This window comes from Bombina bombina, chromosome 10, assembly GCF_027579735.1.
Source record: "Bombina bombina isolate aBomBom1 chromosome 10, aBomBom1.pri, whole genome shotgun sequence".
Taxonomy (NCBI): domain Eukaryota; kingdom Metazoa; phylum Chordata; class Amphibia; order Anura; family Bombinatoridae; genus Bombina; species Bombina bombina.
In genome coordinates this window covers 132,775,785-132,789,183 of record NC_069508.1, presented here as the reverse complement: position 1 = coordinate 132,789,183, position 13,399 = coordinate 132,775,785, and the positions used below count along the sequence as shown (strand labels likewise).

Below are 13,399 nucleotides of genomic sequence, written 5' to 3'. Positions count from 1 at the left end.
CTTATAGACAGGAACAAACAATCGAAAAGAAAGGACAGAATACAAGACACAGAAGAGCCATTAAATCCAAGCTTAAAAAGAAAACCCATAGAGGTAGAAGAGCAGGTATAAAGTTGAAAAAGAAATCTCTGGAAATCACACAGACACATAAAAAATGTGAAGACAAACCAATTGTAATTCCCTCTACAAGTAATGATATTATTAATCATACTAATGATCTGGAAAACACAGACAATAAAGGGATATACAATTTGAGTAACATAAATCTAAGCCACAAGGACAAGGAAGTATTGTCCTTAGGTCTCTCTTATGCTCCATCTAGAGGCTTGGATAAATTCCAAACCTATACACACGTGAAACAGCTAGTGAGAAAACTTACTCTTAAAAGATTCTTTTGTAAATCAGCATTGGAAAAAACAAACTCTCAACCAAACATAGATATGAGAGCAATTGGTAATCCTACACAAGATAAGTTGGAATATACGAATCTTAAGCCTAAATCCACTTTTTTCCCCATTACGCATAAGGGACCCCAAATTGAAACATTCGAAAATGTAGTATGTGATGATATAAAGAAACTTAAGGACAATAACATCAAAAAATTCCATCATAACTTAACCAAGACACAGATGGACACAATAAAAGGCCTAGAAGATAACAAAGCTATCATAGTAAAGCCGGCCGACAAGGGAGGGGGGATTGTTATTCTAAACAAAGATGATTACAATAAGGAGTCAGATAGAATTCTGGGGGATCGAGAGACTTACGAGGTCTTAAATTCGGACCCTACAGAAAGATATAAAAGAGAACTAGACTCCATACTACTGTCAGCCAAAAGGAAAGGAGTAATTAATAACCATGAGTACAGGTATATATCCATACAACATCCAAGGATATCTGTATTCTACTACCTTCCCAAAATCCACAAGAGGCTGAACAATCCCCCCGGTAGGCCTATCATATCAGGCATAGGCTCAATTTCCTGCAACCTATCAGAATACATAGACAGGAGACTTCAAAAACATGTACAAAAATTGCCCTCTTATCTCAGGGACTCAACTGAAGTCCTGAACATACTTAACAGTCTAGAATGGAATAGACAATACATTCTGGCTACTTGTGACGTCACTGCTCTTTATACGAGCATCCCACATGACCTGGGTCTGGAAGCAGTCAGACACTTTATGGAGAAGGATATAGAACTGAGTCAGGAACAAAGAGAATTTGTCCTGGAAGGTATCTCATACATCCTCAGCCACAACTATTTCAACGACAGAGGAGTATTTTACAACCAAAAATGCGGACCAGCTATGGAGACCAGGTTTGCGCCTAGCTATGCCAACTTGTATATGGGCCAATGGGAGAACCTGTTTTGGGACTCCTGCCCAGCAGGCGCAGACCTGGTCCTTTATAAGAGGTACATAGATGACATCCTCATTGTGTGGAAGGGGTCTGTCGAAGACCTTCAACATACCATAAATGTGATGAACAATAACAGAATGAACTTAAAATTCACACACGAAATAAGTAAATATAACATCCACTTTCTAGATCTGAATATAAATGTAAAACAAGGGAAACATTCGACATCCACATACTTTAAGGATGTAGACTGTAGTAACTACATCCATCAAACCAGCTGTCACCATCATAGATGGAAATCAAATATCCCGAAAGGACAGCTGATGAGGATCAGGAAAAACTGCTCTGACACAGATAAATGGAAGGAACAGTCTGAAATCCTGAAAAAAAGATTCATGGACAGGGGATACGATGAAAAGACCATACATAAAACAATAGAAGAAGTGGAGAAAATGGACAGAAGATCGATGCTGAAATATAAAGAAAAGACCCCACAAGGAAGTAATACCATAAAGGTACCTTTTATCTCGGAATACAGTGAGAATAAGTTTCTAATTGAAAAGATAATTAAGAAACACTGGCATTTTCTCAAAGAAGATAACATAATTGGGAAGGATCTGGAAGAGTCCCCCACGTTCATATATAGGAAAACAAAAAATCTAAAGACTATGATTGCCCCCAGTGTACCTATAGCAACCAGAAAGACCAGAATAAATTATGTATATGGCAAACAATTAAAAGGCTTTTTTCCATGCCATTTATGTAAAGCCTGTGAACACGGTAGGAAAAGCCAGACGTTCAAATCTAAGATTACAAAAGAGTCTTTTAATATGAAAGAAATGATCAGGTGCCAGGACTCGGGCGTCATATACCTAATTGAATGTGGATGTGGACTACAATATATAGGACAAACCTCCAGGAAACTCCGAGACAGAATTTGAGAGCACCTCTTACAGATAAAGTGGGGCAAGGAGGACTTTCCACTGTATAAACATTTCAAGGAAGTCCATAATGGTAACAGTAAAACCTTTAAATATATGGGCATCAGCAGACCAATAAAGAATTGGAGAGGGGGGGATTTTGAAAGACAACTTTTGAAAGTAGAATCTAAGTGGATTTTCCTGTTAGACTGCACCTTTCCCAAAGGTCTAAATAGCAGCACGGAAATATTCCATCTATAATGAGCTAAGTCTACTTGACAGTCAATATCCACTAACCCCATATCTGACCCCTTATAACGTTGATGTAATGGGCGAAAAAATGTGGAAATATACCAAAGGGCCATCCATCTTATGTATTTTGAAACTTGTGTATTTTTTGAGAGTTTGGTTCTTTGGAGTTTGAGTTCAAGCATTTTAGAATTTAGAAATCACTGGTATTCTTCTTAAAGTCGTTATTTAAAGAAGAGACCGAGAACTCTTAGATTTTTAATCCATTTTTTAACCCAGCTGTTTTACTTTTTATTCTAACATTTTAATTCTCACATTTTAATTTTCACCTTTCGCTCTTATCCTATAATTCTCAGTTTTAAACAATGCAATTTTTTATATATGTTCTTATATACGTATATTAAAGGGGTTTTTATATACACTATATATACACTATCCATTAATATATTCTGTCCTATACACACATATATACATAACCTGTTTATTAGAGTAAGGGTCCACTATGACCAACTGAGTTTTGGGTTCTGAGACCCAGATATTTCAATTTGTCGATGCCAAGTGCCATAATAAATGAAAATTCCTATCTCCTTTATATGTTTTTATAGGTTTTTATATGTTTCAAAATTATGTGGAAATATCTTTAAAACAGATTTGAAATAGACCAATATAATGTTAACATACATGCATTTATCATACTTATCTGAAAGGTTGTATAGACAGTTTTTGCATTTTTGTATTTTTATATGATTTTTGTATTTTTGTATCTGTATTTTTATATGAATTTTGTGTTCTATAATGTACCAATACAATGCCGAGCACGTTTAGTATATATATACATATATACCATTTTATTATACTTAGACAGATCCTGAGCCTAATACCACCAATTATAATACATTTGTAAAAAGCATATATACCTCAGGTTTTCAGAGACATAGTCCCTGCGGACAGAGGTACAACATGCGGTAAAAGTAGAGCCAACCGGAAGTGCACACACGAGCTACGACGTCACTTCCGGCTAATCTCCACTTCCGGTGAAAACATCCGGCAAACGAGATACGGCCTTACATATTAACTACAATGTTAAGTATTATTACGAAATAAGAAATACAAACAACACACAGGGAGTAATGAATTAGGACTTACACATAACAAAAAGGCGCAATTTTCGGAACGGCTTTTTTGGCGCGAATTTTGGGCGCCAAAACTAATCCAATCCCATTGGCCAACCAATATATTTAAGGCAAGCAAACTAGAGAGCCGGTACCAGTTTTGAGAAAGTTTCTTTGTGAACCGAAATGCGTTGGCTAACTGGTATTACGGCTCAGGATCTCATTCGGTGAGTTTATTACCTTTACCCTTACCTTTTAGTAGCTTTATTGCACTATGTTCGCTTTTCTTATCATTTTATAGGTTCAAGATGATACCACTGAAGTTCTAACACACACCTCAAGAAGAGGACCCACACTTAGGAACCCTATTACCACACTTGTTTGGATATATTTTGGATATATTTTGAGTTACAACAGACTTTTTAACAACATTTGTATTTGGAGTTATCACAACCTTTTTGGGAACATTTGTTATATTATATTATATATCACTATTTTTAAGGATATATTTGACATTCACTAAGGCATATTTTTGGTATACACCCCACTCATTTTTATTTTTATTTTTATAATTATTTTTCACTTTTACACAGTTGTGATATCACAAGTTGTATTTTTACCATTTTTTTTCATTTTTTGGAGGCAATTAATCTATTTTTTCACATTTTTTCACATTTTTTCATTTTTTCATATCTTTGAGTGGTTCACTAAGTTTGAACACACCAGCATTGGGACATTTTAAAAGTCGATATACAATAGGATCACACGACTATTCCTCAGATTTTTAAGACTTTATTTCTATTTTTATAAATCCCCCCTTTTATGTGCACATAATGGTACCATAGATCTTGTTTTCAAGATCCTGTTTATAAAATTTTGTTTTAAAGGATTTTTTACAACTGTCATTTATGTATTTTATGTATATACACATTGTCAAGGATTTTTAACCATATATGTCATATTAAATGGTATTAGCAAAACATAATAAATGTTTTTAGCAAAGCATATAGGAGCGTTTGATCCATTATAAATTCCTTTTTCCATACATTGTAATATTCATGCACTTAGACCTATCGGCTATTTGTATTACTATTATATACACCACTTATAGTTATAACAACCAATCGTGGACACCATCTTTAGCCACAAACCCTTCTTCTAGGGTTTTGTAGCGCTGTACTCACTAAGCACTTTTCTCCTTCCTAGGGACTCTTATAGATTCTGTAGAGATGAAAATTTACCTGACGGAGTCCAGGTTATCAAAACTTCTAAATGCTTGCCGTGTCCTTCATTCCATTCCACGCCCGTCAGTGGCTCAGTGCATGGAAGTAATCGGCTTAATTGTAGCGGCAATGGACATAGTGCCATTTGCGCGCCTGCATCTCAGACCGCTGCAATTATGCATGCTAAGTCAGTGGAATGGGGATTACTCAGATTTGTCCCCTCTACTAAATCTGGACAAGAGATCAGAGATTCTCTTCTCTGGTGGCTTTCTCGGGTCCATCTGTCCAAGGGTATGACCTTTTGCAGGCCAGATTGGACGATTGTAACAACAGATGCCAGTCTTCTAGGTTGGGGCGCAGTCTGGAACTCCCTGAAGGCTCAGGGATCGTGGACTCAGGAGGAGAAACTCCTCCCAATAAATATTCTGGAGTTAAGAGCAATATTCAATGCTTTTCTAGCTTGGCCTCAGTTAGCAACACTGAGGTTCATCAGATTTCAGTCGGACAACATCACGACTGTGGCTTACATCAACCATCAAGGGGGAACCAGGAGTTCACTAGCGATGTTAGAAGTCTCAAAGATAATTCGCTGGGCAGAGTCTCACTCTTGCCACCTGTCAGCGATCCACATCCCAGGCGTAGAGAACTGGGAGGCGGATTTTCTAAGTCGTCAGACTTTTCATCCTGGGGAGTGGGAACTCCATCCGGAGGTGTTTGCTCAACTGGTCCATCGTTGGGGCAAACCAGAACTGGATTTCATGGCATCTCGCCAGAACGCCAAGCTTCCTTGATACGGATCCAGGTCCAGGAGCAACGCTGATAGATGCTCTAGCAGCTCCTTGGTTCTTCAACCTGGCCTATGTGTTTCCACTGTTTCCTCTGCTCCCTCGACTGATTGCCAAAATCAAACAGGAGAGAGCATCAGTGATTCTGATAGCGCCTGCGTGGCCACGCAGGACCTGGTATGCAGACCTAGTGGACATGTCATCTCTTCCACCATGGACTCTGCCTCTGAGGCAGGACCTTCTAATACAAGGTCATTTCAATCATCCAAATCTAATTTCTCTGAGACTGACTGCATGGAGATTGAACGCTTGATTCTATCAAGGCGTGGCTTCTCCGAGTCAGTCATTGATACCTTAATACAGGCTCGGAAGCCTGTCACCAGGAAAATCTACCATAAGATATGGCGTAAATATCTTTATTGGTGTGAATCCAAGAGTTACTCATGGAGTAAGGTTAGGATTCCTAGGATATTGTCCTTTCTCCAAGAGGGTTTGGACAAAGGCTTATCAGCTAGTTCTTTAAAAGGACAGATCTCTGCTCGGTCTATTCTTTTGCACAAGCGTCTGGCAGAAGTTCCAGAGGTCCAGGCATTTTGTCAGGCTTTGGTTAGGATTAAGCCTGTGTTTAAAACTGTTGCTCCCCCGTGGAGCTTAAACTTGGTTCTTAAAGTTCTTCAGGGAGTTCCGTTTGAACCCCTTCATTCCATTGATATTAAACTTTTATCTTGGAAAGTTCTGTTTTTGATGGCTATTTCCTCGGCTCGAAGAGTCTCTGAGTTATCTGCCTTACATTGAGATTCTCCTTATCTGATTTTTCATTCAGACAAGGTAGTTCTGCGTACCAAACCTGGGTTTTTACCTAAGGTGGTTTCTAACAGGAATATCAATCAAGAGATTGTTGTTCCATCATTGTGTCCAAATCCTTCTTCAAAGAAGGAACGTCTTTTGCATAATCTGGACGTAGTCCGTGCCTTGAAGTTTTACTTACAGGCTACTAAAGATTTTCGTCAAACATCTGCCCTGTTTGTCGTTTACTCTGGACAGAGGAGAGGTCAAAAAGCTTTGGCAACCTCTCTCTCCTTTTGGCTTCGGAGCATAATACGCTTAGCCTATGAAACTGCTGGACAGCAGCCCCCTGAAAGGATTACAGCTCATTCTACTAGAGCTGTGGCTTCCACCTGGGCCTTTAAAAATGAGGCCTCTGTTGAACAGATTTGCAAGGCTGCGACTTGGTCTTCGCTTCACACCTTTTCAAAATTTTACAAATTTGACACTTTTGCTTCTTCTGAGGCTGTTTTGGGGAGAAAGGTTCTACAGGCAGTGGTTCCTTCCGTTTAAGTTCCTGCCTTGACCCTCCCATCATCCGTGTACTTTAGCTTTGGTATTGGTATCCCACAAGTAATGGATGATCCGTGGACTGGATACACTTAACAAGAGAAAACATAATTTATGCTTACCTGATAAATTTATTTCTCTTGTAGTGTATCCAGTCCACGGCCCGCCCTGTCCTTTTAAGGCAGGTATAAATTTTAATTAAACTACAGTCACCACTGCACCCTATGGTTTCTCCTTTCTCGTCTTGTTTCGGTCGAATGACTGGATATGGCAGTGAGGGGAGGAGCTATATAGCAGCTCTTCTGTGGGTGATCCTCTTGCAACTTCCTGTTGGGAAGGAGAATATCCCACAAGTAATGGATGATCCGTGGACTGGATACACTACAAGAGAAATACATTTATCAGGTAAGCATAAATTATGTTTTTAAACAACTTTCCAATTTACTTCCATTAAAAAAAGTGCAGTTTTTTTTATATTTAAACTTTTTTAAGTCACCAGCTCCTACTGAGCATGTGCAAGAATTCACAGAATAAGCGTATATGCATTTGTGATTGGTTGATGGCTGTCACATGGTACGTGTATGCATTGGTGATTGGCTGATGGCTTTCACATGGTACAGGGGGAGTGGAAATAGACATAACTTTTAAAATTGTCAGAAAAAAAGTACTATTCATTTGAAGTTCAGACTAAGTGCTATTGCATTGTCTTGTTATCTTGCATTTGTTGATTATGCAAATCTACTGTGTTGACCTGTCCATTAAGACTATTCACATAAATTGTTTTGATGCCTCCTATCCAAAGATAAATGCACTCTCACTTTGTGTTTAGTCTTTATTAAAGGGTCACATAGTCAGAACATAAGAAGCAATAACTCATTTCTAGATATAATTACCTGTTAAACACTGCACAAAGAAAAAATAAAGTTAATACAAAAGTTTCTAAAGTCAAACAGAATTTAACCTTGCCATCCAGGGAGGTGCCTTCACTGCTCATATGTCAGGTTTGGCAGGAGTGGCACATGGGCAGAGGCTGAGAATAGGCAGCATGGGAAGGCACCTATTCTCTTTATAGATGCTTGCACCACAGCTTCCAATTGGCTGCTTCTGTAATGGAAGATGAACAACAGTGGATGAGTAGGGAGGAGGGCAGGTAAGGTGATTAACAATTTTGTTTCTTGCAGCAGTTGAAATGCGCTAATATTTCTTCTTGGAGATGTTTTGTGTTCTTGCTATACTAGCTTAGTTTATCACACAGTGACTAAAACTGCTGTGGTCTCTCTATAGGTTGCTTGTATAACATTTTTGCACTCACTGCTGACACAAAGTGCTAAAGACACCTGCATGTTCCTTACTTTATTATGTCCTCAGGGAAAAGGGTCATATTGTAATCAAGGAGACACAGATTATCTAAATCTTTCCTCTCAGATAAGATAATCCAAAATGATCTTAATTAACTGTGAGATCCATCAATAAATTTTAGAAAGGCCAATTTTGCTGTACTTCTCTAAGGGACGTTCCCTGTATTTCTTGATATGAAAGAGAGACAAGCCCAGTGCAATGTAGCAATCGATATATGACATAATAGTTTTGTTACATTTATACTTTGTGCTTTGTATTTTATATTACTTCATATTTTGTCATTTTAAGTTATATTGCATTTAAGCTTTGCACTTTCTATTTTGTATTTTAATGCTTTTAGATTCTGTATACAGCAGTGTATTTAGGATTGTGCTTTTACAAATTCTATTTTTTTCTGTGTAGATATAGCAAATTAGGATTATACTTTTTATATTGCTCTGTATCTCTTACAAATTACGTTGCTCTTTGCATTTGTTCTATGTGAAATAAGCCTGACCATTTTGTAAAGTTGTAGGGACAGGGGAGTTCCCTATGCTGAACAGGGGAGTTCCCAGGGTGTGTCTGAATCCCTCCCACAATTCTCATGATATTCTCTAAGCATTTTACACCTGCAGGTCTCACTGATTTGTCGCCAGCTGTATGCAGGTTATGTTGCTCGAAATTTACAATACAGTTTTTTACCTGACAGAAAAGTACTAGAGGCAAATACAAGTTAAACTGTAGCAAAAACATTTCCATTTAATTTGTGTTGCTGCAAATTGAGATTTTATTTTTTTATCAATGACAAATGATCCCCTGTTAAATTCACTCTCCGCTGTGAGATTCTGTATCTGAGAGAGCTTTATAACTTTCTATGGGAGTCAGCTTTCATCTCTCTTGGACTATTAGATTCAACCCCTTTTTCTTAGAGAATTCAGTGTGTTCAGCCCTTGTGAAATCTGCACTATAATTTTTCTCCAAGCTGAAGAGATATTTATAGCTGATAATAGACGTAAACAAATAAATTAGAAAGTCTTTAAAAACTGTACGCACTAGCTGAATCATGACACTTTAATTTGACTGTCATGTCCCTTTCTCAATGGGTAATGTGGATTATGGTTCTATTTTGTATTGTTTTGTTTCTGTGTTATGGAGTTTATTAGCTATTCACATTATGCTTATTAAAAGGACATTAAAGTAACTTTTTATTTATGCATATATATATTATATTAGCATATAATGGTATTATTCTTTAAGGGATATGAAAATCAAATTTCTTACATGATTAAGATAGATACAACACATTTCTAATATACTGTTTCTTATCAAATTTGCTTTATTCTTGTAGTATCCTTTATTGAAGGAGCATCAATGCACTATTGGGGCTAGCTAAGTACATCAAGTAAGCCAATGACAAGAAGAGTATATTTGCAGCAGCTAGCTCCCAGTAATAGATTGCTGCTGTTGAGCATACCTATCTATGCTATTCAACAAAGTATACCAAGATATTAAAGCACATTAGATAATGGAAGTTAATTGGAAAGTTGTATGGAATTGCATGGTCTGTCTGAATAATAAAGGTTTAATTTGGGATTTTACCGTTTTCCTCCCAAGCTTTGTAATTTAAACATCAAAAAAGTCCCCCTATGTATGGAAACAAGGTGATTCCTATAATTAACTTTTTCGTGAACATGAAAACTTAAATTTGATCTCCTGTCTAAATCTGAGACAACACAAAAGAAAGTTTAAATAAACACAAATAACCAGTTTGGAGAAATCTTTTTGAAGGAGTTTGTTGAAGTTGAATAGACTAAACCTTTAACTTGCCTAAAACATTCTCATTTTATTTAAAGGGACATTGTACTATAACTTTTTTTTTCTACACTTTAATGTGTTCTTTGTTATATGGTTAACAGGCTGGGTATATCAAATTGATTCTAAATAGCTAATTTACCTTTATGTTGTTTTTAAAATAGCTGTTTTTGTCTATTGAAACCACTCCCTGTATTCTTTATAGAAAAGCTATGAGTGGCAACAATCAAGTTCCTAGTGAGGTGAGAGATATAAGTAATGCAAGAGAGAGAGATAAGATTAGAGGGTATGTTATTCTGCATGATCAGTCCAGTTATATTGGCACATTCTTGAGAGCAATGGATTGAGGTTTCAATCAGAAAAAACTACTATTTCATATACAAAAATAAGCACAAATAATTCACCATACATTTTAAATTATAATAAATCATTGGCAACACATTAAAGGGACAATAAACACTTTGAGATGGCAATATAAAATGATACATTTTATACATAAGAAAAATTCTGCAATACGCTTTCATTATTTATTTTGTCCCATTTTCCTGTAAATCCAATCTGAAGTTGTAAGCTTTCCGGTTCTTGCTAGAAATGGAAGTGCAGAACACTGTTATATTACACACAGCCATTGGCTTCACACTCTAGTGACCTATTTATAACTGTCTCTAATTGGCCACAGCAGAGAAGGTAATCTAAGTTACAACATGGCAGCTCCTATTGTTTTAAACAGACACTAAAACTTTGCCCTTATTTTGCCAATATTAAAACAGCTAATGAAAGTTTAAAAAATACATCTATGTGTTATTCTCAAACTAATCTTTTCTTTTGAATGCATCATTCTATCTAGCATTTATTTAGTGTTTAATGTCCCTTTTAAGGGTCGGTGAAACAAATTTTACATTACAATGTCCCTTAGAGTGGTTTATAAGATGCTTCAGAGGATGATACTACTAAATCCAATCTATGTTGGAGCAGAAAAATATCTCAACAATGTGTTCACTGTTTACTGGAGGTTCAGATATGTTTTATAGGCTTTACAATTATACTACTAACTTCTATGCAGAAATCAGATTAGTGTGGTTTATCCTAGTAATTGGGGACAATATATTCTTCATAGTGCTCTATAACTCTTTGGGTTTAAACAAAGATCGTATCATTTTTGCATTACTGATTCCAGCTAACTAATGAATTAGTCCATGTAGTTTTTGTATCAGAATATTCCTATAATATTTTGTCTCAAGTCACTCAATAACTGCAGTGGAAACTGCATAATATGTAATTTTATAATATGTAATTTTATAATATGTAATTTTATAATATGCAATTTTATAATATGTAATTTTATAATATGCAATTTTATAATATGTAATTTTATAATATGTAATTTTATAATATGTAATTTTATAATATGCAATTTTATAATATGTAATTTTATAATATGCAATTTTATAATATGTAATTTTATAATATGTAATTTTATAATATGCAATTTTATAATATGTAATTTTATAATATGCAATTTTATAATATGTAATTTTATGCATTTGAGTCACATTTAATCAAATTTTTTTTAAAATAAATGTTAGATCTTGTAGTAAAATTCAGCAAAATTACCCCATTGGAAATTGATGTTCTTTGCTTTACTGTTAAATGAAGGTGGACCTGGCAGTGGAAAAGGCACCCAGAGCCTAAAAATAGCCGAACGTTATGGATTTGAATACATATCTGTGGGTGAACTGTTAAGAAAGAAGATTCACAACACAAGCAGCAATAGAAAATGGAGCCTAATTGCAAAGATAATAACAAATGGCGAATTAGCACCGCAGGTACAGCAGTGTCATTTAATCTGTTCTTGTTAAAGGGAAAATATACTGTAAAATGTTTTCTCAATTATATATCTGATCTTTTTATAAATGCTAGGATGTATTCCATTGTTTACAAACAGCTCCTTAAAGGGACACTAAAGTCAAAATTAAACGTTCATGATTCAGATAGAGCATGCAATTTTAATCAACTTTCTAATTTACTCCTATTATCAATTTTCTTCCTTCTCTTGGTATCTTTATTTGAAAAGCAGTAATGTAAAGCTTAAGAGCCAGCCCATTTTTGGTTCAGACCTGGGTTGCACTTGGTTATTGGTGGCTAAATGTAGCCACCAATCAGCAAGTGCTAGCCAGGGTGCTTAACCAGAAATGGGCTGGCTTGTTAGCTTAGATTTCTACTTTTTCAAATAAAGATACCAAGAGAACAAAGAAAAATTGATAATAGGAGTAAATTAGAAAGTTGATTAAAATTGCCTGCTCTATCTGAATCATGAAAGAAACAAATTGGGTTTAATATCCCTTTAACCTTAAAAGGACAGTAAAGTCAAAATTATGCTTTCATGATTCAGATATGCAATTGTACACAGTTTTCCAATTTACTTCTCTTATCTAATTTGCTTTGTTCTCTTGGTATCCTTTGAAATGCATACCTAGGTAGGCTTAAGAGCAGCAATGCATTACTGAGAGCTAGCTGCTGATTGGTGGCTTAACATATATGCCTCTTGTCATTATCTTAACTGACGTGTTCAGCTAGCTCCCAGTAGTTCATTGTTGCTCCTTCAACAAAGGATACCAAGAGAATGAAGCAAGTTTGATAAAACAAGTAAATGGGAAGTTGTTTAAAATTGGATTCGCTATATGAATCATGAACGATAAACAAAAACTGGGTTTCATGTCCTTTTGAATTTTGACATTTTAAATAGCTGTTTTTGCCTGTTAAAACTGTCGCCTATACAGGAAATTTCGGCACTGCGGTATTGAAAATAGAAAAGCTATGTAAACAAGAGACAACAGCAGAAATACATTTCATAGTGAATGTTGGGGGGGGGGGGGGAGAGGCCAGATCATTTGAAAGGATGCTCCTGCAGCAGCTTTGAGTACAATTATCTCTTATCAGCAATGAGTACATTGCCCCTTTAACATTAACAATTTATTTACTGTATCTTTGCTAAATAATGACTGCCTTATTCCTTTTTTTCTTTAAAAGGAAACAACTATTACCGAAATCAAACAAAAACTAATGCAAATCCCAGACTCAGAGGGCATTGTTATAGATGGATTTCCTCGAGATGTTTCTCAAGCACTGTCATTCGAGGATCAAGTAAGAGCTTTTATCATCCTCTTGTTACAATCAAGTTCTGTTCAGCATATTAAAAGTATTATTTTATCACATTGTACAGAGCACATTACCTCTTTATAAATATTCACTGTTGTACCTTC

At 35.9% G+C, this 13,399-nt stretch overlaps 1 protein-coding gene across 1 annotated transcript in view; it reads left to right on the top strand.

Annotated features, from left to right (window-relative positions):
- Positions 1-13,399, top strand: part of AK5 (adenylate kinase 5) — an 809,863-nt gene that overhangs the window by 71,809 nt on the left and 724,655 nt on the right. Inside the window, exons 4-5 of the mRNA XM_053693336.1 lie at positions 11,793-11,962; positions 13,167-13,280. Of these exons, the coding sequence (XP_053549311.1) occupies positions 11,793-11,962; positions 13,167-13,280 (284 nt within the window). The remainder of the gene's footprint in view (positions 1-11,792; positions 11,963-13,166; positions 13,281-13,399) is intronic.